The sequence below is a fragment of the Jaculus jaculus genome, chromosome 1, assembly GCF_020740685.1.
Source record: "Jaculus jaculus isolate mJacJac1 chromosome 1, mJacJac1.mat.Y.cur, whole genome shotgun sequence".
NCBI lineage: Eukaryota > Metazoa > Chordata > Mammalia > Rodentia > Dipodidae > Jaculus > Jaculus jaculus.
In genome coordinates, this window is record NC_059102.1 from 331909204 (window position 1) to 331934024 (window position 24821).

A 24821-nucleotide genomic window follows, 5' to 3' on the forward strand; every position below is an offset into this window, starting at 1 on the left:
AAGATTTTTAGTACTAGGCATGAATCCCCTCCCTTGGAGCAGACCTCGGATTTCATATACACCATGCATTTTTGAATGCTTCAGAAATTCCTTTGTGTTTTCTTTTCTTGTATTGAGTAGAAAAACTTTGGCATTGTAAGAGCCCCTAATGGATGAAGATACTCTTATCTGAAGATAGAGCACCTTGAGAAAATCCAAGAGATAATTCATTACTCATGATCTAACAATGCACTTAATTTGAGCAGCAATGTGTGTGTAGGTCAGAAAGTAGGGATCTTTAAGCCTGGCGTGGCGGCTAACACCTATAATCCTAGCACTCCTCAGGAGGCTGAGGCAGGAGGATTGCTGATAGTCTGAGGCAGGACTAGCTATTTATTGACTTCTAACCAGGCCAGCCTAGGCTACAATGTGAGTTAGCATGGAAAGGCACATCTTGTCCTGCACAGGGGGGTGAGTGGCCCCTGCAGCTGAGAAGTGGAGGAGCTCTGTGTAGGATCCAACTGTGTTCAAATCTGGTGGGACTTCTTGGAGTCTCAAGTGGGTCTTCTTGGAGATCTCAGAGATTTCCTCAGGGTACAGGCATGTCTTTGGAACTGGGACATTTGGGAAAGTTTGAACACCAGAAATTGAGAACCAAATGAATCAATAGATCTCTGGCATTCTCATCTTACTAGTTAGGACATGGAGGGGCAGTCTTAGTAGTTTTCCTAGGCTCATAACTGGCTCATGGTTGTATTAATTACTTTTCTCATTATGTGACCAAATACTTAATGAGAAGCAACTTAAAGGAGTCATAGTTAATCTTGGTTTACAGTTTGAGGGCATCCAGTCTGCCATGGCAGAGAGGCGTGGTGGCAGAAACACGAGACAGCTGACCATTTGGTGTCCCCTGGCAGGAAGCACAGGAATAATAGGAAGTGGCCCAGGCTATAAAATCTCAAAGCCCCCCCCTGGTTGTCCACTTCCTCCGGCAAGGCTCCCCCACCTTCACACACAGGCAGCACTACCAGCTAGGGACCCAGTGTCCAAACACATAAGCCTGAGGGGACACTTCACAATAGGACTCAATTGAGGTGGGAGTCAGGTGTGGTGATTTCCATGGCCATAACACAAAATGGATTGATATTGAGAAACGTGTGTACTTTTAACATGGTCGCGGTCACATAGTAACTAGCATACCAACAGAATAGAGGATGTAACTGAAGTGTGAGCATCTCTCTCTGTCGCCCCTCTGCTGTCCTGTCACCTGCCAATATCTTGTCCAAGGAATCTGTAGGGGCTTGCTTACTGTCCTGCATCCCTTACAGCCTACCTTTGTGTGTGTGTGTGTGTGTGTGTGTGTGTGTGTGTGTGTGTGTGGTGTACATATATGTGACCAGATGTGTGCACCCATGTGCACATGCATGGAGGTCAGAGGAGAATGTTGATGGCCTTCTTCCATCACTATTCTACTGTTCCCTTGGACAGCCTCTCATTAAATCTAAAGTGCTATTTTCAGTCAGCTTGGCTGATCTGCACACCCCAGTGTCTCTCTTTTCTGACCACACAGGACTGTGGGTTCTGGCCTGCGTGGTCATGTCTGGCTTCTTGTGTGTGAGCTGGGCACCAAGCTCAGGCCCTCATGTTTGTGTAGAAAGCATTTTTTAAAAATGTTTAATTAAATTAATTAATTTATTTGACAGAGAAAGAGGTAGAGGGAGAGAGAATGGGCACACCAGGGCCTCTAGCCACTGAAAACGAACTCCAGAGGCATGTGCCCCCTTGTGCATCTGGCTAGTGTGGGTCCTAGGGAATGGAACCTGGGTCCTTTGGCTTTGCAGGCAAACACCTTAACTGCTAAGCCATCCCTCCAGCCCTGAAAAGCATTTTTACTTGCTGGGGCATCATCCTAGCCCTCCTGTCTCGCCTACTTTTTGAACTGAATATTTTGTGTTCTCCTTGATGTTTTTTTTTTTTCAAGTACTGAGGATTGAACCTGGGCCTTACACATGCTAGGCAAGGGCTTTGCCACTGAACTATGTCACTTGTCCTGAGTCTGTTCGTTAATTAACTAATTCTTTTATGAGAGAGAGAGAAAGAGAGACAGAGAGGGAGAGAGAGAGAGGGAGAGGGAGAGAACTGGCTTGCCAGGGTCTACAACTACTGCAATGGAACTCTGGACACGTGTGCTACCGAGTGTGCATGTGCAACCTTGGGCTTGTGTCACGTTGTGTGTCTGGTTTATGTGGGATCTGGAGACTTCAACATGGCTCCTTGGGCTTTACAGGCAAGTGCCTTAACCACTAAGCCATCTCTCCAACCTGAGTGTTCTTTTAAAGCATGGCTTTGGTGGACCTGATGTGGCTTCACCATTGTAACGAGCTGCCTCTCTGTCACTTGTCACTGTTTAACACTTGCTCTGTGAGAGTTGATTCTGTTGCAGTTAGCCTCACATGGCTGGGGCCGAACACTAGACCATAGACAGCTGCTGGGAGGAACGGGTTTATTTTGGTTGCAGGTGTCCCTCCCTGGCCAATGCTTACATAGGAACTGGGTGGCCACACTGTGGGATCCTTGTCTGTTCTGACCAGATTAGTGCCTGCTGGGTGGTAAAAATATTTCCAGTGGCTTTGTCATGACTCTGATTATTGTTAGCTTGTGACAGATCCCTGCTCTTCTCCCACATGCTGGTTCATGTGAGTTGTTTTTCTCTTAGAGAGATGTGGTCCTCACAAGCTAGGTAAGACACTAGTTATCTTAGGGAAATAAGGTGGGGAATTGGAATTGGGGTGTTATGAATCTCTCTCCATGGGCAAGGCTAATGCATATCTTCCCCAGATACGGATCTGCTCTCAGTGTGCTGTGAACAGGTCCTGACGGGAGGACATTTGGGCAGCCAGCTCCCACTCAAGTGCCGTAGTTCATTGTGAGAATAGTTTAGACCAGAACTTTCCTGGTTGGAGAGTCGTAAGTGAAGAGAGAAATAGCTGGGTGGGGAGAGTGAGAGTGAGAGAGAGAGAGACAGACAGACAGACACAGAGAGTCACTGAAAGCGAGAGAAAGAGCAGGAGTTCAGGGTAGACATACTAGAAAGGGCCAGGAGGTGGCAGTAAAAGCTAGCTTGTTCCAAAATTATCCAAAACTTAGATAAAATCTCAGTAGCCTGATATTTGGACAATGCTGTGTCCAAATTGACACAGTATTGCTGGACATAGGGTATGTGTTGCTTCTTGATCAGAGAGTGGTGATCTGCGAAGATATCCAGCCTTAGCTTAGCTTTTGAGATATCCCTGAATGTCCCCATGTTATCACTTCAATTTTTTTTTTCATGAAATTCTCCTATGGCTTTAAAATTTTTTTATGAAATTTGAAAAATCTCCAATTTCCTCTAGTTTTGTTTTCATATATTGCTTGTCGAGGATGTGGCCACTAGGTTCCCGTGTCGAGGGTGCTCAGCCCCTTCCTCACTCGATGGGACGAGCCTGCCTGTTCCCTGACCTCAGTGGAGTCCAGCGCGTGCCTGCCTCTCCTCTTAGGCGGCTGTGGAGTAGCTGTGTGTGGGGGTCGCTTTGCTGCCCTCACTGCATATCTTCCCGATTGCCATGTGGTTTCCAGCTGTTTGTCCTCATTTGTACATTTGTACCATACTCAGCACAGTACAACCACATGCCCCAAACCGAAGTCCTCTGATACAAGGCATTCGTGTGTCAGGGGACTTGATGAAGGCTTGGGGCCACCATACACACAACCAGAAGTGGAGTTTGGACTTTCCTGGTCCCTTGGCCTGGGCTGTGGGTCCTCCTCAGGCATCTGCTTTTTCTGCTTTTCTTACCTCCCCTCCATCCTCCCACTTTCTTGTAGACTCTCTTCTTGAAACACAGATACAGATTTCACACGGTGAGGCTGAGCTGCTCCTCCCCTTTGCATGTGTACGGCAGGTGCAGGGGTGATTTCCTCGATCGCCCTCTACCTCATCTATCTAGGAGGGGCTCCCACTAGAGCCCGAGCACTTCTGAACCAGCCAGCTCTCCCTGGGGATCCCTGCCTTCCACACCCCTGATGGCAGGTGGCTCCCAGCCCTTCCTGCACGTATGAGGCTGCTGGGGGTCCTAACCCTGCTCCTCACACTTGGGCTGCAAGTGCTTTTCCCATGGAGCCATCTCAAGTTATTATTAGTTTTATTTCTTGTTTGGTATTTTGAGGCAATACTTACGTTATTATTTTAAAAAAATTATTATTATTTATTTATTTGAGAGAGAGAAAGGAAGAGGCAGATAGAAAGAGAGAATGGGCATGCCAGGGCCTCCAGCCACTACAAACAAACTGCAGACACAGGCACCCTTTTGGGCATCTGGCTTACATGGGTCCTGAGGAATCCAACCAGGGTCCGTAAGCTTCACAGGAAAATGCCTTAACCACTAAGCCATTTTCTCAGCCCAAGTTATTATTTTTAATGTAGCTAATTTCACCATCCATAGCATACCCTTTTGTTGTTGTTTTGAGGTAGAATCTCACTCTAGCTCAAGCCAACCTGAAATTTACTATGTAGTCTCAGAGTGGCCTAGAACTCACAAGGTTCCTCCTATCTCTTCCTCCCAAGTGCTGGGATTAAACACATGCACCACCATGTCTGGTTTAGAATAGCATTTTTGAAAATCAAAAGCGTCCTTGTGCAATTCACCCGTGTCTTCATTTGTGGCGCAGCAGTGATCGGCTGCAGCAGGTCACTTTTGTCTGTATTCTCTCCCAGATATCTTCTCATTATCCATAAATATCTCAGTAGTATTTCTAGAAGATAAGAACTCCCATTTTCTTTTGAGTGACAGAATCTTATAAGACCAAGCACAGTGTACTGAAATCATGTGGGATGTGAGAGAGTTTAGAATTAAGGGGCACAAAAAGTGACTTATGACGTTTTAAAAAACAGCTCAAACAGACCACATTTTTTGAGTTCATTATTAAATGGTGTTTTTTCATGGTAAATCCACGATAAATCCAGGTATATGAGAAGATACGGATGAGAAGAGAGCTTTGGCAGTAAGTGAGTAAGGAGGTATGATGGTAACGCTGATGGAAAGTTAGTTCTCCCATGGTAGAGACAAAGTAGAGCCTTGTGCAAGGCACTTTGAGTCTCTCAAGAGGCCTGCCTCCTATGTGAAAGGGTTTCTAGCTCAGGGTTTCAGCACAGCTGCTGTTGATATGTGTGCACCTATCTAAATGGTAATGAAATGCTAGCAAACGCACCCCCTTGCTTTTCCTCAGATTACAGCATTCTATAGACAAAGGGAGATGACATTTGGCATCTGCTATTTATTTTGAAAACTGGGGATACAATACATGTCAGATACCAAAGATTCATTTCCTTTCTTTATCCCTTTGAGGTGTTAAACATTCTAAGCCTTGTTAAGATATGCTGGAAAAATTAATTTTTATAAATTCTGTCCTTGCATTAGATTCCTGAGGTTATTTAAAATTAATGCAGTGTGAACCTAAGGCTACCCTGGGATTTACAGTGAGGAGCTTGGCTGTTCAATTACAGATATGCCATGTGGCATGAGGGTAATTTCATGGTGCATGCTTGCAGGATGGGAGAGATGCCTGCTTGATGTGGCATTATGAGGGCTTTCAGATTGCACCGCTGTGATTAAAAACACCAGCTATTCCTGCCACCGTCACCCCTTCTCCCAGTCGCCTTGATCTTTGTCCATTGTGCCCAAGAAACTTGGTATACCGAAACTTCCTAGATACATGAAATCAGCAAATCTTCCTTTTAAGCCAAGTTGGTATGGAAATTTGAATTCACTGGATACTTTGGGGAGGCAATTACTCATACTGTGAAGGAGTTTTCGCTTCTAAAAAGGTTTTGCAACAACCCTCTTCAAGTTTGTAGTTTCCAGTTCTTTTCACATGAACTTTGCAGATCACTGCTCCTAGGCCAAGTACAGCCAGGTGTGTATACAGAATATACTTTTCAAAGTTTTCACACCATTTGGCCTAGGAAAGCCCCCCTCACCCCACATCACCCCATTGAGTCTTGTACTGTGGGGTGTGTCCTGTTGTGCGTCTGCTCCGTGGGATCTTGTAACCTGACATTCTGCATCAGCCACAGGCTGGTGTCAGTAAGTGGTGTCACAGCGAAGATGGGGAAGGGTGTTGCAGACTAGAACTCTTTTTAGAAAATTTTACTTATTTATTTGCCAGCAGAGAGAGTTAGAGAGAAGAGAGACAGAGAGAGAATGGGTGTATCAGGACCTCCAGCCACTGCAAACGAACTCCAGATACATGAGCATCTGGCGTTTTATGGGTACTGGGGAATCAATGTGATAAATATAATACTATATGTTATAAAATGTCACAAAAGAAAAAGGTAAACACTGATAGGCACATATACAGAGATATCACTTTGGTAAAGTGGCCTGTGTAATGTAATAAATATAATATTATATATATTATAAAACATGTCACGAAAGAAAAAGATAAACATCATAGGCACACATACAGAGCTATCACTTTGGGAAAGTGGCCTTTGATGGTATTTGTGGGAAAGTTTCCACTGATTTTAGAACCAGAGACCTGGGCCAAAGTTCCTGCTGGTGGTTATCTTGAGATTCGAGGGGGCTTGAGGGCCTTGTAAGTCTTTGCTTCTTTTTGGGGAGATGGTCTGTATGAAAGTCCACTGATCTTTCCAAGTTTTCATTCCTTAAACAGATACCCGTGGCATCTCCAGTGTGTTCTAGGTGCTGCAGGGGAGGTGGAGGTAAAGAAGCTAGCTGTGTTAGAAACTTTTTTTTTCGCTGCTATGATGGAAGACTTGAAAGAAACAATTTGAGGGAGAAAGGATGAATTCTGGCTCTGGGTTTAGGGGATAATGCTCATCATGGTGGGAAGGAACAGTGGCTGCAGGGGCTCATGGCTGTGGCAGCAACATGACATGTGGCTGGTTCCACTGAGTTTTAGCAGTCAGGAAGTAGAGAGAAAAAGTGCCAGACTGAATGAAAGATAGAGAGAGAGAGAGAGAGGGAGGGAGGAGGGAGGGAGGGAGAGAGAGCAAGCGAGTGAGCTTGGACCACAGTTGGGTAGCTGGGGCTGGGCTGGAACCCACAGAGTGTGACTCTTCAGAGATCTACATCCTCAGTGAGGCCACACCTCCTAAAACTCCACACCCCCTCAAGTAGTACCTCCACCTCCAGCTGGACGCCAGGAATTCATACGTGAGCCTGTGGGGACATTTTATACTCAGCCCATAATACCTGCATGGCCTCTGCACCACAGTCCTCACAGAAGCTGTAATATGCTGTGTGTCTGCAAGTGAATGTGGTTATTTTGGCTTAAACATTTGGAAGAATTTTAGGAAATAATAGCATTAAGCTGTGCCTTGAAGAAAGGTAGAATTTTGGTAGAAATTAACAATGTGGAATCTGTGGGCAGAGAAATGAGTGTGGGCAAAGAGACAGTGAAGGGGTAAGTGGGAAGTGTGAGAGGTCCCGTGGTATGGGAAAGTCTGCTCTGGAAGAAACAACCTGTGCTTGGCCTTGGCCTTGCTTCCACCTTCCCACCCCACCCCACGATGGGAATCTTTAGCCGCTCACTTAAGGACTGAGCTGAGAGGATGAAAAAGCAGATGGAAATTAGTTGTTGGCTGTTTCAGGCCAATTAAATGTGGAGGAGGGGGGGCAGAAATGGTTAAAGAGAAAGAAAGGGAGGCTGAGTACTGGTGTGTTGGCTTGGGTCCAAAGAGCTGTGTTGGGGCCTCTTTTCAGCCCACATCTTTGGACTCTGTATCTTACATCTATTTCCTGCTGCCGTGAAACCCGCTTGGTTTTGAGGAACAGAAAGCTCCATTCTGTTCTGGACAAGTTGAATTAGAAGCATTGACAGTTGGAAGTGGCCTGCGTGCAGACAGAACACGCACACATTTAGTAACCTCAGGGCAGTAGTAAGTAGCCAGCACTTCTCTTGCTTCTTGTTTTTCCTACCCATGTTCTTGGGACTGAGAATGTAAGGTCCCAACTCCACAGGAGACTCTCGTTTGATGGCAGGTCTGAGCTTCAGTAGTCACTCTGAGCTGATGACAGGCCATCAATATGGTTTCCAGAAATGCCACAGTGTGGGTAATCTTCCTGCTGTATGTGACTAATTCGGTTATCAGGCACCAGGTAGACGTCAGATGTTAGCTGCTGGGAATGCAAACGTGTGAGACACCGTCTCTGACCTTAAGGAGCTTGTGATGCAGCAGGGTGACTTGAGGCTGGGTAACTGTGGTCTGAAGTCTCACCGGGATGAGCAGGGAGAGCCCAGGAGGGAGCCAAGGGCTGTGTAGCTGACCTCTTGCCCTGTGAGTTTGGACTGAGAACTTCATTTCCATGAAGATTGCCCTGAAGTCACAGTACCTGTCACCGTCACCTGGGCACTCCTGACAATGCTTACTCTCTTCCGTTTGCATTTATTGTCTGCCATTGCAGGTGGCCTTCACTAAACATCCATTCTGAAACGTCCTAGCTCGCAGCAATGGTTCTGTCTGCTGTCTTGTTGGTTCAGTGGACTGAGCCAGGTGGTTCTTCCTTGGGTCTCACCATGGCTCAGTTAGACATCAGCCCAGCCTTCTGTCTTTTGTAGGACCACATAGGCATGAGGTGCCAGGTGGCTGTCTCTCAGTGGGCAGTTAGGCTGGAGGTTGGCTGGGAGCTCCGCTGGTGTGTCCATCAGAACATCTTCTGGCACGTGTTCTCTGCAAGTCTGTGCTCACAGTGAGGCCGCTGGCTTTCAGAAGGAAGTCCCAGATGAGATATCAGAGACGGGAATTGGAGGGTGCCAGGATGGGTCAGGCTGGAATTGGAATTGGAATGGTGTATGAGCTGTGGGAGTGAGAAGGAAAGAGAAAGGTGAGGGTCTCAGTGTTACCTTCAAGGGTGCACCGGCCATGATCTAACTTATTTACCAATAGAACCATGGGCTGGTGTCCAGGCCTTTAAACACAGGCTTTGGGGGACACTTATCCAAACCCCAGCAAGCAGCATTGCCCTTTTGTGTGGACTGAGACTTGCTCAGATGTTCTTAGGAGGGGCAGGAGCATGTGCAGTGGTGTTGCTGTGGCCCTGCTGCCAACTGTGGTCGGCTATGCTCCTCAGCAGTGGTGCAGAATTCACTTTGTGTCTCCTTTTTGTTTATCCTTGCTATGGTAAGTCCATGCAGGCATGACCTCCTGTTCTGCCAAGCATCCAGAACTGTACCTGCAAACAAGTACACATGGGTGTTTGTTAGATATGAAGGGGTGGTGTCTGAGCCGCTGTGCTTGGATTGTTGCCTGACCTGGTGGTGTGAGTTCTAATCCCATTTCTGGATTATGTCCCTTGCCTTGTATCTGAGGCTCCATCAAGGCGGTTAGATGCCTCCTCACCCACTGCTGTTTCACCCAGTGTCTAGCAAGAAGCCAGTGCTATAACAGCCATATTAAGGGAAAAAGACAAGGCCACTTGGAGCTGGGATCTGAGGTGAAATGCTATTGTGAGAAGGAGAGAGTGGGGGCACAGAGGCCAAAGAAAGTGCTGTGGAGAAAGGAAAGGACAAAGGAGAGGAAAGTGTTACTGCCCACAGATCTCCAGGTGTGAGTTCTGTTTCATGATTGCACCTCTACTCTGTTTCCTGTAGCCTGTCACCATGAGCCCAGGAATCTCACACTCAGTCTGTGCTTGTTGCGTGAGTGAATGTGTTTCCTGTAGCCTGTCACCGTGAGCCCAGGAGTGGCACACTCAGTGCATGCTTGGTGTGTGAGAGAATGCCAAGTACATGTACTTACATATGGATGTTGGAAGGGAAAACTCAAGGTTACGTAAAATCAATTATAACTCCAGTTAATGTGGATAATCTTTTAAACACAAGCTCAGAATTGTGTAAGTATAAAATCTTGTCAACTTCTTTATGTAAAAATATTGTTTATTTGTTTGGGAGACAGAGAGGGAGAGACAGACGACAGAGAGGAAGAGGCACACAGTGAGTATGGGCGCTCTAGGGCCTCCTGCCACGGTAAACAATCTCTAGCCACGTTGCTGCTTTGTGCATCTGGCTTTATATAGGTACTGGGGAATCGAACCCAGGCCATCAGGCTTTGTCAGTAATTACCTTTAACTGCTGGGCCCTCTCTCCAGCCCCAGATTCTGTATGTTTGAACTTGAGGAGGGCTTGTTCAACTTATGTTTGCCTCATCACTTCCGGTCAGGGCAGAGTGAGTAATTTATATTCTCGGGTTGCCTTCTTGCTAGTAGTATGCCTGGGAGAATGTAGCAAAAGCCTTAGGGGCAACTCTGAAATCTTCGGGGAACTCTTACAGGGGAACGACTAGCTTTTAGGTCAAGGAGAAACAGCAGCACCCCCACCTTTCAGAGTGATGTGCCGCGCAAGGCTGTGGATCGTGGATCCTATCGCACAGCACAGCGGGGAGCTGACCGAGGGCTGGGGAGGAGCTCAGCGCTCTAGCGCTTGCTTAGCATGCCTGAGGTCCTGGGTTAATACCCAGCACTGCAAAGAAAAAGAAGTTAATGTAAAAATTTCAATTACTTTGCTTTAAAACCACTATCTTTATACCTACAAGTTTGTGAATCATTTATTGAAAATTCAAGGAAATGGCTGGCAATATTGCTCAGTGGTTAAAGGAACTTGATTGTAAAGCCTGATGGTCTAAAGTTTAATTCCCCAGTACCCTCATAATGCCAGACACACAAGTGGATCTGGGGTTTATTTGCAGTATCAGGACCCGCTGGTGCACCAATGCTTCCTCTCTTTCCTTCCCTTTCTCTGTCTCCCTTCTCTTTGTCACTCTCAGCCTCTCTCAAATAAATAAAAAATATTTTAAAAAATTTCAAGGAGGGCTGGAGAGATGGCTTAGTGGTTAAGCACTTGACTGCGAAGCCTAAGGACCCCAGTTTGAGGCTCGATTCCCCAGGACCCACGTTAGCCAGATGCACAAGAGGGTGCACGCATCTGGAGTTCATTTGCAATGGCTGGAAGCCCTGGCGCGCCCATTCTCTCTCTCTCTCTCTATCTGCCTCTTTCACTCTCAAATAAATAAAAAGTAACAATACAATTTAAAAAATTTTCAGGGAAAGTCTATTTAAGCTATTTGTATCTTAATCCATAAGAAATATTCAGTAACAGGTAAATAGAGCCCTTGTTGCATCTTTATAAGTATGTGTGGCTTCTTATCCCTTCCACCTATGTTGGGGTAAGCGCAAACTCAATTATCTTCAGTTAGGTCTAGCCAAAGTTATATTAAACACTGACACAACCTATTTTTCAGCCTCATTGTGTGTGAAAGTGAATGATGATTTCGTTCAGTGACTGATTAATGTGTATAGTTAGCCGTGGACTTGAATTCACAAGCCTCAGATGTAACATTGTAGAAACATTAGGTCAGAGGAGAGGTGGCTTAGCAGTTAAGGCGCTTTGCCTGAAAAGCCAAAGGACCTCTGTTTGACTCTCCAGGACCCATGTAAGCCAGATACACAAGGTGGCACATGTGTCTGGAGTTTGTTTGCAGTAGCTGGAGGCCCTGGCATGCCCATTCTCTCTCTCTCTCTCATAATAAATATTAAAAAAAAGAAGGAGCATTTGAGACACAAGTGTCCCACTCCTCCTGAGCTGGCATCCTGCTACCTGGGCCAAAACGCTCTTGCTGCTTCCTGTCCCCAGGCGATCAGGTGGCCAAGCATCCATGCTTTTCCCTAGGTCTTTGCACACACACACTTGTATAGATTGGCCATCATGTGTCATTTAACTGGCCGTCCTCCCTCCAGCTGTCTCCAGCCCTGCAGGGTCTGAGCAGGGCCTTGGGGATCACGCTGGACTTTTAGGGCCCCCTGCCCCCAGCTGCTGTCTCAGCCAATGGAATGAACTTCTTCACACTTGGAAAGGCAGTGTGTCCCCCCGGCCCCCGAGTCCTTCCAAAGTGGTCTGGTGATGTGATGTGTATGTGTGTGTGTGTGTGTGCGCGCGCGCACGCGTGCATGCGCATATAGTCATGTGTCCAGGTCAGAAGAGCTCGTGTGGGTGACAAGAGCATGGTGCTGAGGTTTTCTCATTGGAGGACACAGACTTCCATGTTTGGGCCAGTACCTGTCACCAGCCAGGGTGTATTCAGAAAGTGGCTTCTGCACTTTCCCTGGCACAGTCACCCACTGTGTCATGGTGACACTTAATTATGAGAAGGTCAGATAGTAATTTCTCAATTGTACCTCCGTGAGGCCTAGGTAATTATTTACTTGAAAATATTCTGGAAGACCTCTTGGGTAGCTGCATCAACCATCGTGCAGCATTTCTGACCCTGTGGGGAAGGTGACCTGGAGGCTGGACAGGACACACTGCTGGCACTTTTGGCCATACTTTACTGTCTGCCTTCTCTTTGCCGCACTGCCTTCCCTACCCACCTGGCTGCCAGGGCCAACACCTATGAGGTAAAGTCAGCCTTGAGCCAAGCTCTTCACCAGCCTCCTGTGGGGGAGAGTAAAGTCATCTGCCAGGAAGCCAAGGAAGGTGGGAAGCATAGAGCGTCCCTACTCTCCTGGATCTGCTGTTGTTCCCAGGCTGGAACCACAGGGTTAAGTCTCATGTCACACCCAGAGTCATACCCAGCTTTCCTTGCAATAGGGAAAGGCCAGAGGCCAGTATAGGACTCCACATAGGGTACTTTGTCAATTGTTTTCTGTCACCTTTATTAGGACATAGTGTGCAGACCACGTGATTCATCCATCGAGGGCTGAGAAGATGGCTCAGTGGGTGCGACTGTTTGCCATGCAAGCATGAGGGCCCGAGTTCAGTCCCCAGCACCCGTATGAAAATCTGGGCATGGCCACGCGTGCCTGTGGTCCTGGTCCTCAGGGGGTGAAGACCTGCTGGGGCTTGCTGGTCAGCCAGCGTGACCGGAAACCACAGCTTCGGGTTCAGGGAAATACTGTGTCACAGAAACAGTGCAAGACCGATACAGGAGGACTGACCTCTGCACACGTGTGCACAAGCCACACACACACACACACACACACACACACACACACACACACACACACAGGTGTGTGGACAAGTCTCGTACATCTGCATGCACACATACCCACACAACCCCCAAATAAAAATAACTTATCCACTCAATGTTCAATTCAGTGGCAGTTAGTGTCTTTACAGCTAGCAAGACCATTATCACTTCCAGTTACTGAGCTTCTTATTACCTCAAAAGCAAGTTCTCCCCTCCAGCTGCCACCCTCCTTTCCCCATCTCCTCCTGCCTGCCCAGTCTTCCTGCTCCAAGTGCTAAGCCATCACTCACCCTCCTTCTGTCTATAAGCTCCCCCCGGTGGACAGCCATGCAGGTGGGAGCATACAGCACGTGATCTGTGACTGGCTTCCATGCTTCATCCATGTTGACAAAAAACACAGCTCAAGGGGACAAGGGACAGCTTTTCCTGAGCATGAGTGAGCATGGCCCAGGAACATAGGTTCAGCTAGTCCCCATGTGGAAGTGCATGAACTTTTATAGTCACAAAAGACAGTGATAAACCAAGGCATTGTTTTAAGCACAATGGTGGGGACATCGCATGGGTGGGTGACAGCAGAGTGGGAATCTCTGCTCCAGGCCACAGACATTGTGATGACATTTTTAGCTGTAGAAGCTAGTGGCCTGCTAGGTCAGTGCATTCCAAAAGGTTTACCTTCTGGCTAGTTAAAACGATGGTAGATCAGAATGGAAGTGAGGAAGAACAGCCTTCAAGGGGAGTCAGATGGCACAAGATAATTTGACTCTGGGCCTGCAGCATTCCAACTTCGTAGTTCCAGGCAGTCCATCCGCCTTGTGGAATCTTTTGTATGCAGGGCCTTTTATCTGAGCACATCAGTTCACAGTCAGTGCATCACTCCTTTTTATGGGTGCAATAATGCCCTGGTATGGATATACCATCATTTATCTGCTTGATAATGGACATCTCGGTTCTTTCCTTCTTTGGCTGTTGAGGGTAATATAGTGCTACTGTGACTGGGTTGGTTTAGCTTTTGTATAGATCTGCTTGCATTTCTCTTGGGCAAATATCAAAGGGTCAAAATCCTGGGTCACAGGGCAACTCTGTGTTGTTTGAGGAATACCAGACTACTTTCCAGCAGCCAAGTGGCCCCACTTCCCCATGCACCGAGCTGCCTCACCTCCCATTGCACAGAGCTCTTACCTCCTCAGGCACTGAGCTGCCTCACCTCCCCACATGCTGAGCTCTTACCTCCCCACCTGCCGAGCTCTTACCTCCCTATGCCCTGAGCTGCCTCACCTCCCCTCTCACCGAGCTCTTACTTCCCTATGCCCCAAGCTCTTACCTCCTCAGGCGCCGAGCTGCCTCACCTCCCCACATGTAGAGCTCTTACCTCCCCATGGGCTGGGCTCTTACCACCCCTTGCGCCCAGGTACTTTACCTCCCTGCATGCTGAGCTGACCGTGTGTGACTGCGCCAGTTCCCTCATTGTCCCCAATGCACTCTGAGTTCATCTATTGATTCTAGTTGTCCTGTGAACTGATGTATATTTGAAAGGATATGGGAAGGGATTTCACTTTCTAATAGTTGTTAACATTTTTTATTCAGTGACATTACCTCCTCTTCCTCCTCCCACTGAATCCCTTCTTTCCAACTAGTCCCTTTTCTACTTTGGGGTGTGTGAGTGTGTGTGTGTGCGTGTGCGTGCGCGCGTGTTCGACCACTGAGTTTCATTCCGGCGCTTGCATGAGCATGAGTGAGGGTTCATTACTCAGGCACAAGCAACTCACCACTGGGGCACCACTGAAGAAAGTCTCTCCTGCCCCCCACTCCCCAGCCACCCGTAACTGCCACTAACTCCCTGGATGTAGCCTGTGTTTGAAGGAGCTCCCTTTCCTATAGACTGTCATCCACAGGAGCATGCAAGGAGCTCCTGCTGCCTGTGACAGTGACAGAGGAACGCATTGATTATTAATCCCAAACTTCCATGGAGTATGAGTGTAGATGCCACCCGGTATGTGTGGCCTGTAGCCGCAGGAGACGGCTCGCTGGGTGTTGGTGTGTCTGACGGCTCCTTTGTCTTTCAGGAGGCCTGGCGCTGGCCCACGTGCTCTTCTTCTACGTGAAGTACTTGGTGCTCTTCGGGGTCCCGGCTCTGCTCATGCGCCTGGACGGGCTCTCCCCGCCGCCCCTGCCCCGCTGCGTGAGCACCATGTTCAGCTTCGCTGGGATGTGGAGGTCAGTCTCACGATTTGCCAAGTCCCAGGGGCTTGCATGGCTGTGCGTAGCTTGCCACCACCTCTTCTCTTCCTTCACTCCACCTGCACTCAGAACCCGGGCTCTCCACCCCACGCCCCACTCAGCCAGGGACTTCGGGAACCTCGGCGTCAGCGGCGACAGTGGCACAGGAGCTTTCCGCACTGAACACCAGGGGCTCTGCCTGAAGGGGGTTCTTACTAGGGACTCGCTACAACATCCGCACTGCTTTCTGTTTCCCTTGAAATTGACTGTGTAGATGACTGATCAACAAACAGACCCAATGTCATCACAGGGACCACTGTTGCCATTTATTCACTGTGAATTTTGCTAAATCTCTCAGTTTCGGTCTTCCTTTTGGTTATTTTGCCTGTGTCTGTGTATGGTGCGCATGCATGTGTGTGGGTATGTGTGTTGTGTGTGTGAGTCAGTGCAGACCAGGGAACAACTTTGGCTATTATCCTCATGTGCACCTGTCCACTTCTTTTTTGAGGCAGGATCTCTCGTGGGTCTGGAACTCACCAAGAAGGCTAGACTGCTGGCCAGTGAGCTCCACACATCCTCCTGTCTCCATCTCCCCAATGCTGGCATAAAGGCATGTGCCACCACACCCAGTGCTTACGTGGGTCCTGGGGATAGAACTCCGGTCCTCAGGCTTGTGAGGTTACTCCTTACTGATGGAACCACCTCACGCCCAGCCCTATTATCATTCATTAGAAATAATCATGGTGACGCTAGCACCTATCTCCATCAGAAACTGGAAGATTATACAAGACAACGAGTTTGAGTGGCTGGTTCACAGCAGTTGTTTTGAGATGTTAGCTTTTACTCTTATATTCTTCCTGCACACGCTGTACATGATAAGCAGGTGTTTTCTCTGAGTTTTTTACTATTCCTAATTTTGTCTCGTACACTTGTGGTTAGCCTGGAGCTTGTGTTCCCTCAGCCCCTGCCACCGTGCCATTTCTTTCCCTTATTTATTCTTGTTTATAGTACTCTTTATGCTTGCGCGCACACGCATGCATGAGTGTGTAGGTGTGTCTGTGTGCCGCATAAGCTCACCTGCAGAGGCCAGAGTGCAGCGTCAGCGTCCTGCTTCTTCACTCTCTTCTGGAGTCTTTTTTTCTTTTTTTTTTTTTTTTACTAATTCTGGAGCTTGTGGGGCTCCAGAGGCTCTCTGGTGTTTTTTGCAGGACTGGGGTGACAGGCACGTGTGGCCGCACCTGCTGTTTTATGTGGGATCTGGACATTTGGACTCAGGCAGTCTCGAGCCACCTCGGCCCTCATGCTGGCACAGGACGCTCACGTAACCACTGGGCCACCTCTCCAGGCCCTCCTGCCATTTCTGATGACGGCCTTTCAGATGGACGTGTTGAATGTTGTGCTTTTCTGAGCATTTCCAGTGTGTGACGAGTGTCAACGCTGTCCTTGCAATGCACGCCTGATGGAGAAAAGTGAGCGGGTAGTCAGGAGGGTCAGCCTGGTTTGGCCTGTTGCTGTTGGACCTTTGCTTGCCTCTCCCAGGTTTTGTCCTGCTCGGCATTGCCCTCCCGCCTCGTTCACCTCCTAGCACAGAAGCCCCAGGGGAGAGGGAGTGGGAGAGTCCGCGGACACCTCCAGGTGTGACTGCTGTTCAGAAAGAAGGGCTCACAGAGCTTTCACTCCAGCTGTGGAAACACTCTCCTCTGTCTAAATGAATGTGGTTAAGAGTAACAGCTAATGTTGCTCTGTGGAGGAAGCTCTGAAGGGTGACCCCTGGGTGTGGTGTGGGTCTGGAGGGTTACAGAGGCATGTGACAAAATTACAAATGAGGTCTCTCCTGGGACTGACCTAGTTGCCTGTCCCCATCACCTCAGCCTGCAAGTGCTGGCATTACGCGTGTGTGCACCACACCAGCCTCCGTGTTTGAAGTTTCTTGGAAGGTTTTCCCAACTTGCTAGTTACACTTAGAAATACTTGTTTCCTCACACACAGTGGCCTTTCCATGTGAAGCAGCTGGATTTCCGATTGGGTGTTCAATGTCTCTGATCTGTGGTACAATGGAAGGCTCATGAGCAGTTTCCCTGTAGCTGAAAACTGACTGGAAACAGTGATGGTTTCTCTCCATGCGATCTGAGTTGCCCTTCACCCTCAGAAGCAGGTGCAGCAGGGTTTTCTGGTCCACTTCTGGCAGTAGGTCTCAGCCGGATCTCTGTCCTTTAACTTTTAAAACATGTATGCTAAGGAAAGCTTTGGATTCGTTATCTCTAACCATTGAGCTGGTAGAGTGGTTTCCTCTTCCTGCGTCTGGGCCTGAGGGGAGTTTGGTCATGAGCAGTGGAAAAGGGGGTGAGGCAGAGTGCTCTGTGGGGCCACGGCAGCTACGCATGCAGTGACACACCACGGAGGGAGAGGCTTCACAACCTCCCGAGGCTGCTTAGTAGTTACTGCCCTGTGGAAAGCAGACACAAAGTGAGGAGGCTTGGAGCTGATGAGCGGAGATGAGGCCTTGTGTGTGTGCATGTGTGTGTGCATGTGTGTGTGTGCATGTGCATCTGTGTCAGCGTGTGTGTAGGTGCACATGAGTATGCATGTGTGTGCTCATGATATGGAGGCCAGGGGACAATCTTGGCTGCTGTTTCTCAAATGCTGTGCACTTCTTTTTGAGACAGAGTTAGCATTAGGCTAGACTGGCTGTCCAGTGAGCCCCAGGGTCCACCTGTCTCTGCACCCTCAGTGCTGGAATTACAGGCATGTGCATCATGAGCTAGCTTCCTTCCTTCCTTCCTTCCTTCCTTCCTTCCTTCCTTCCTTCCTTCCTTCCTTCCTTCCTTCCTTCCTTCCTTCCTTCTTCCCTCCCTCCCTCCTCCTTCTCTCTCTCCTTCTTTCTTATTTTCTTTCTATTCTTTCTTTCTTTCTTTTTTTTTTTTTTAGGTAAGGTGGTGCTCTATCCCAGGCTGGCCTGGAATTCACTATGTAGTCTCAGGATGTCCTCGAACTCAAAGTAATCCTTCTACCTCAGCATAGCAAATGTTGGGATAAAAGGCATATGCCGCCACATCTGGCATGACTTAAACAAACAAACAAACATGGGTTTTGAGCGTCACACTCAGGTTCTCATGCTTGCAAAGCAATTATTTTTATTTCCTGAGCCATTTCTACAGCCCAGCTGAAGAGGTGTTCGCCTGTCATATGAGGCACCTTACACTCCTCACGTGGCACTGCCACTTCACGTTGACAGGAGCCTTGAAACCAGCAGCCTGCTGTGTAAGCAGGACCTGAGCTCACAGAATGTATGACACTGGCCACTATCACAGAGATAATCTTCCTTGATGGGATGGCTCAAAATGACCGTGAAACATCACCATTTGCTCAGATGGTCCCATCCAGATGTTAGGACCTGGTGGGTCCATTACATTTCTTCCCTTGCTTTCCTCTGTTACAGGATCCTTGTTGAAATACTTACAAGCATAATAAAACCCTAAGGAGAATGTGTATTCCCCTTTGCACGATTAATTCCATGGTCGTAAAGACCTGAGAAATTGAGAATTTTCTGCTTAACTTTTGGATTTCATGTTTTAATTTAGATGAACTGGAATCTCTAATGACTGTGTTTTACCAAGTTTATTAAAGATGACATTGCATATCTAAGGTCCTAAATCAGCAATCTGATCATGTCTCCCTGATTTGGTTTTTGGCTATGGAAATGAGCTGTGTGAAGGGATAGAATTTCCTGTGGCTATGGGTGAGTTATGGGTCAATTTCAATTATCTCTGGGATGTTGGGCAACTTGCCTTCTGCCTTTCTTGAGTTACGACGCTCTCAGATCTTCACAGATGCACCCATATATTCCTGCTTATCCCAAAAGAATCTGAGTTCTGTTTGCTGCTGCTGGGCCTTAGTGTGGAGTCATCTCTAGTCTGGGGAGGGGGAGAAGCCTGGGCCCCCACTCTTCGATTGCATAGGCTGATGGGTCAGTAGAGGGATTTAGGTCTGTAGGTGGAGAGTTGGTCTAGCATGCCATAGGTGATAAGACCAGCTCTACAAAGTGTTGGCTCTGCACTGCCCATGTCTTTTAGTGCTTAGCCTGCAGGCATAGGGCAGGATGGCAGGCATGAGACACAAGACTCTAGTCTTCAGAACAGGTGGGTGCAAAATGACAGGGCAAACATAGGAGAAAAGGTGGAAGAGGTGCTGCTAATGAGTTCTCATCTTGTCTTCTGCCCACCAGCGTGTGACTTGCCAGTCATTTAGATTCTTTGGGCCAATCTTTCCATCTCTAAAACGAGGACTTGTCCCATAGGATGATTTGGGGATTGGCTGAACCGTCCATATAGTATAAACCCAAGAAGTGGCATCTTCTTACTTTGAGTGAGGGTGAGGTATAACATAGCCAGGGATAACCAAGAGATCTGCCCGTGTCCAGGCTGGTTCCGAGAGCAATGAGAGCTGCTGGGCCTGGCTGAGGAAAGGCTTCATGCAGCTGCCAGCCATAGGTGTCACCATCCTGGGTTGGACCATGGTGGAGCGTCATGAGCTCTATCTCCAGTGGAGGGCCTTGGTCAAGTCGCTTTTGGAGATACATTTTTCTCCTCTATTGTATAAAGATGAGAAGCAGACTCTCATCACCAGATGATGCCTATGTTCCTGTCCACAAGCCCAGCCGCCCTGGATGGGGATGACATCCATCATCGGTAGCTGTCGTCCCTCTACCTCAACCGCCTTCGAGAGCGGGGCACTTGGTAGCCCCTCCCATGTCAGATGTCTGTGGTGTCAAGGTGGTTGATCATAGTACTTGTTGCTCTGGGTTCCTGTGAGGATTCAGTACGACTGTACACTAAAGCTGTGAGCACACTCTGAGTACAGTGTAGACACCACAGTACTAGCTAATCATTGTGTTGCAGATAGTAGAGGTAAAATTTTCACTATTCCTTTTTTTTTTTTTTCAGTATCATTTGTATATTTTAAATCACAGTGTCAGGAATCAAACTGCAGGAGTAAAATTAAAGTTAGATTGATAATGGACCATTGAAACGCAAGACTCAAGGATGTCAAGTATGTCGTGGCCGAGTTCATCTTCATAGTGACCAAGCAACACAATGAGCCAGTGGGTTCATTAGCTTGCTGGTAGAAGTTGACCTTAAGGCTTGCTTGTGGCTGTCATTTTATATTTTTTGTTCTCGGAAAATTAAAATCCAAGGCTTTTGCTTAGCAACTGGACTCAGTTTGCCAATGAATCTCTTCTACTATTAAGTTTCTTTTCTGCTCTGCATGCATCAAATGACTTTGCAAGGAGGAAGCACTTCTTTTTTTTTTTTTTTTTTTTTTTAAATTTAATTTATACCTTCAAACCAAAAGCCAGAGAGATTTGCTCAACCATGTTTGTAGCAGCTCAATTCGTAATAGCTAAAAGCCAGAATCAACCCAGATGTCCATCATTAGAAGAATGGATAACAAAGATGTGGTATATCTACACAATGGAATTCTATACAGCAGTAAGAAAAAACGACATAAAGAAATTTGAGGAAAAATGGTTGAACCTGGAACAGATCATTCTCAGCGAACTTACCCAATCACAGGAAAAAAATCGACACATAGTCTCACTCATCTGCAACACCTAACCTGAATTTGCCCAAGATGCCTTACATACCCAGCAAGTACCTCATGGACTAGACAATAAGATGGATGGGTGGGCGGGGAGGGATTCAAAGGGTGGAAAATAGTAATCCGGACCCAAACGGCAATGGTACCATATTCCTTTTTTTTTAAGTTTCCAGAAAAGAAGGGCTGATTGGGTGGTTGAGGAAGAGAAGCTGGTAGGGTAGCTGTATTAGTTAATTTTCTCACTGCTGTGACCAAATACCTGACCAAAGCAACTTAGGGCACATGAGGGAGCGGGCGTTTTGGCTTAGGGGATACAGTCCTTCATGCCAGGGAAGGCATGAGGCAGCTGGTCACACTGCATGTGGCAGTCAAGCAGAGAGAGGTGGACGTTTGTACCAGCTCACTTACTTCAGCCCAGGGAATGGTGTCACCCACAGTTAGGGTGTGTCTTCCCATCTCTGTTAATCTGATCTAGAAACTTCCTCATCAAGTTGACAGAAGAGGCTAACCATCATGGATGAGTGGATATGTGGAAGACATGGGTTTCATAACTGAAACATGGGTTCCTCAGAATCTGCCCCAGTATGATCTCGCCCTTAGCCCAAGCAGACTCTGATTAATTGTACGGGTTTGCAAACAGCTTCCAGCTATGAGGCTTGTACATTAACTCATTAATTTTTTTTTTTTTTAGAGAGAGATAGGGAAAGAGAATTGGCATGCCAGGGCCTTGGACACCGAAATCAAACTCCAGGTGCCTGTGCCACCTAGTGGGCATGTGTGATGTTGCGCTTGCCTCACCTTTGTGTGTCTGGCTTATGTGGGATCTGGAGAGTCAAACATGGGCCCTTAGGCTTTGCAGGAAGTTACCTCAATTGCTAAGCCACCTCTCCAGCCCTCATATATATTTTTTACTTCCTTGAGTCAACTCTGTTTTCTTGGGTTCCTTTCACCAGACTCAGTAAGCATATTTTCCTTCTAATTTTGATAATTAAAAGTCCCTTTCCATTTTCCTCCAAACATACGCCTCCATAGATCCCAGTGGGAAGGAAATGCCAACCTGAGGTGCTTTTATGAGTCGTCATCATGCTCCTGGTCTGGCTGTGCTACCCACTTTCTGTCTGTGTGGAAGGTTTTTGTCTGCACCTGATCTGGAGAAGCTCTTGAATGGAAGGCTTCTATAGACCAAGAACCACAGGGTCTCTTCATCTGCAAGGGGTTGGCTGCCAGTCCCAGAGCGAGTGCTCAGGAGTGCAGCTGTGGAGCCTGGCCACCTGGCTTTGGATCCTGTGTGCACTGCTGCTCACTCGGCGCCCGGTGACCCTTGGGACATTCATGCTAGCTGGCTGGCTGGATGCATGTTAGGGTTTGAATGTAGACTGCCCCCTATGGACACACATGTTTGAACACTTGGTTTCCAGCTGGTGGCGCTGTTTTGGGAGGTTCTGTAATCTTTGGGAGGTGGGGCCTAGCTGGGGGAAGTGGGTCACTGGAGGTGGGCTTCGAGTCTGCGGTTACCCACCCTTGTTAGATATTACCAAAGAGTGCCAAGAGACCATGTCTACCTTCTGTTTTCTTGAGAATGAATGTGGCTCGTAAGGAATCTAGAATGAGGAGTGTGTACACAAGTCTAACTTAATGACTGTCATTATCTGATCAGACTCTATGCTATGTCCCAGGTTTCAGATGAGAGAGGAAGTCACAAACTTGAAGTAAGGGGAGGAATCCATTAGACTTCATCTGAGAATGGAGGTTAGCAGCTGTTTGCCTTTGGGATGGTGTTTTCTGAGGGAAGTGCTAAGAAAAATTAGCTTATTCTCTTACAAATGAGGGAGAATAGGCTTGATTCAGCCCTGTCAGAACTTACCCTGGGAACAGCCCCAGCAGCCGTAATAAATAATAATATAAACAGCAGCAGCAGGTATGCAGTGCTGTCATGCTACCAAGACCATTGCATGTGCTTCCACGTGCTCCGTTTATTGAGCCTCACAGTCCCACACCAAAGCAGCTCCTGTCATTAGCCCACAGTACAAATAATGGAACTGGGGCTTAGAGAGGTTGAGTAACTTCTTACAATCTGACAAGTAGTAAGTGGTGGAGCTGGGATTTGAACCCAAGCCTGTGGCATGTACCCTGCTCTCTTCGTTGCTCCCCTTGTCCCTAGTGAACCTCATTCCTGCAGCCTGGAGTGTGGGCCTTGTGTGACCGGATCTGGAGTTCAGAGTACCTGAAATGATGTAGGCTTAGGCACTGACTTTCTAGGAGCTATGTGACAGCTTCAGAAAAGGGCCAATTCCGCAGTGAGTTACTCTGTAGGCATCGAGATCAGGGCAAAGGGGCTGCCATGTCAGGCTGAGTCAGCAGCTGGTGTGCAGAGTGAGGTCTGTGGGGGCTTCTGTCCTTATGGTGCTTGGTCCCCAGGGATCTCGACATTGCTGTGTGTGGGTGGGACGGAGGCTTCACCCGTGTGCCCCACCTGCTCCTTCCTGGCCGACCACCCTCATCTGCTCCCCTCTCCCACCGCACTGCAGGGTGGGTCAGGGCTCTTTGCCCTGCAGCTCCTGACCCCTGAACTCCTTCAAGTTCCCAGCACTATCTCACTGCGAATCTAGCCCCTTCCTTCACACAGTGGTGATGCTTTTTGTCCCATTTTGCCTGCGAGGATCAAACTCCTAATGCAGCCCGCATGTTTTAAATGTTAGAGAAGTCTTTGTTACATTAGCTTTGCATTCATATATAGTTGCATCTCATTCTTTTCCTGTACAGTTTGTTTTTGGAGATAAGTTGAGGTCCCTTTTTTTTTTGTAATATATATTAAATACTTAACTTAAAAAAATCTTGATGACCTAATCTTTTAAAAAAATATTTTATTTGAATGGGTTGAGGTGTTGGCCTGCAAAGCCAAAGGACCCAGGTGAATTCTCCATGACCCATGTTAGCCAGATGCATAAGGGGGCACGCACATCTGGAGTTCATTTGCAGTGGCTGGAAGCCCTGGCACACCCATTCTCTCTCTTTCTCTGTCAAGTATATGAAAGAGCAAGAGAGAGAAAGAGGGAGAGAGGGAGAGAGGGAGAGAGGGAGAGAGGGAGAGAGAGAGAGAAAATGGGCATGCCAAAGTCTCCAGCCACTGTAAATGAACTCCAGACGCATGTATCACCTGTGTGTCTAGCTTACTGGGTCCTGAGAAATCAAACCTGGGTCTTTGGCTTTGCAAGCAAGTGTCTTAACTGCTTAGCCATCTCTCTAGCCCACTCATTTAGTGTGCGCAGATGTGTACACCCTGTGAATGTGCACGCAGAGGCCAGAGGAGGTCATCAAGTGTCTTCCTTTCTCACTCTTCCACCTTAATTCACTGCAGCAGAATCTCTTGCTGAATCTGGAACGTGTGTCATTCTTTGGTTGGCCTGCCTGACCAGTGAGCCCAGCAATCCTCTTGTTTCTGCCCTTCTTGGTGCTAGAGTCCCAGGCGTGCCGGCTTTTTACGTGGGTGCTGGGGATCAGACTCAGGTCCTTGTACCTGTGAGCAAATGGGCATGCCTGTTAGCCACCTTTCTGCCCAATGTTAGTCTTTTTAAAAAATATTTTATATTTATTTATTTGACAGAGAGGAAGAGAGAGAGAGAGAGAGGGAGAGAGGGAGCGAGTGAGAGAGGGAGAAAGAGAGAGGGAGAAAGAGAGAGGGAGAAAGAGAGAGGGCACGAATGGGTGCACCAGGGCCTCCAGTCACTGCAAATGAACTCCAGACACGTGCACCACCTTGTACATCTGGTTAATGTGGGTCCTGGGGAATCAAACCTGGGTCCTTTGGCTTTGCATGCAAGTGCCCTAATCGCTAAGCAATCCCTCAAGCCCCCATATTAGTCTTTTTAAAGACCTGTTGTTTGCTTCATTGAACTTTGCATGTTTACTTTGACTTTATTTCACTAATTTAAGCTCTAGGTTTTCTTTTCTTCTGCGGATTTTGGAGGGGCTTGTTTTTGTGTGTCTGAAACATGGAAGTGCACAATGA

The 24821-nt window shown here is 47.7% G+C and overlaps 1 protein-coding gene across 4 annotated transcripts in view; it reads left to right on the top strand.

Moving 5' to 3' along the window:
• Hhat (hedgehog acyltransferase) overlaps window positions 1–24821 on the top strand; it is a 407044-nt gene that overhangs the window by 160545 nt on the left and 221678 nt on the right. For all 4 annotated transcript variants that reach the window (XM_045141567.1, XM_045141568.1, XM_045141566.1 and 1 more), the window contains one exon: window positions 15061–15211. In XM_045141567.1, coding sequence (XP_044997502.1) covers window positions 15061–15211 — 151 coding nt within the window. The remainder of the gene's footprint in view (window positions 1–15060; window positions 15212–24821) is intronic.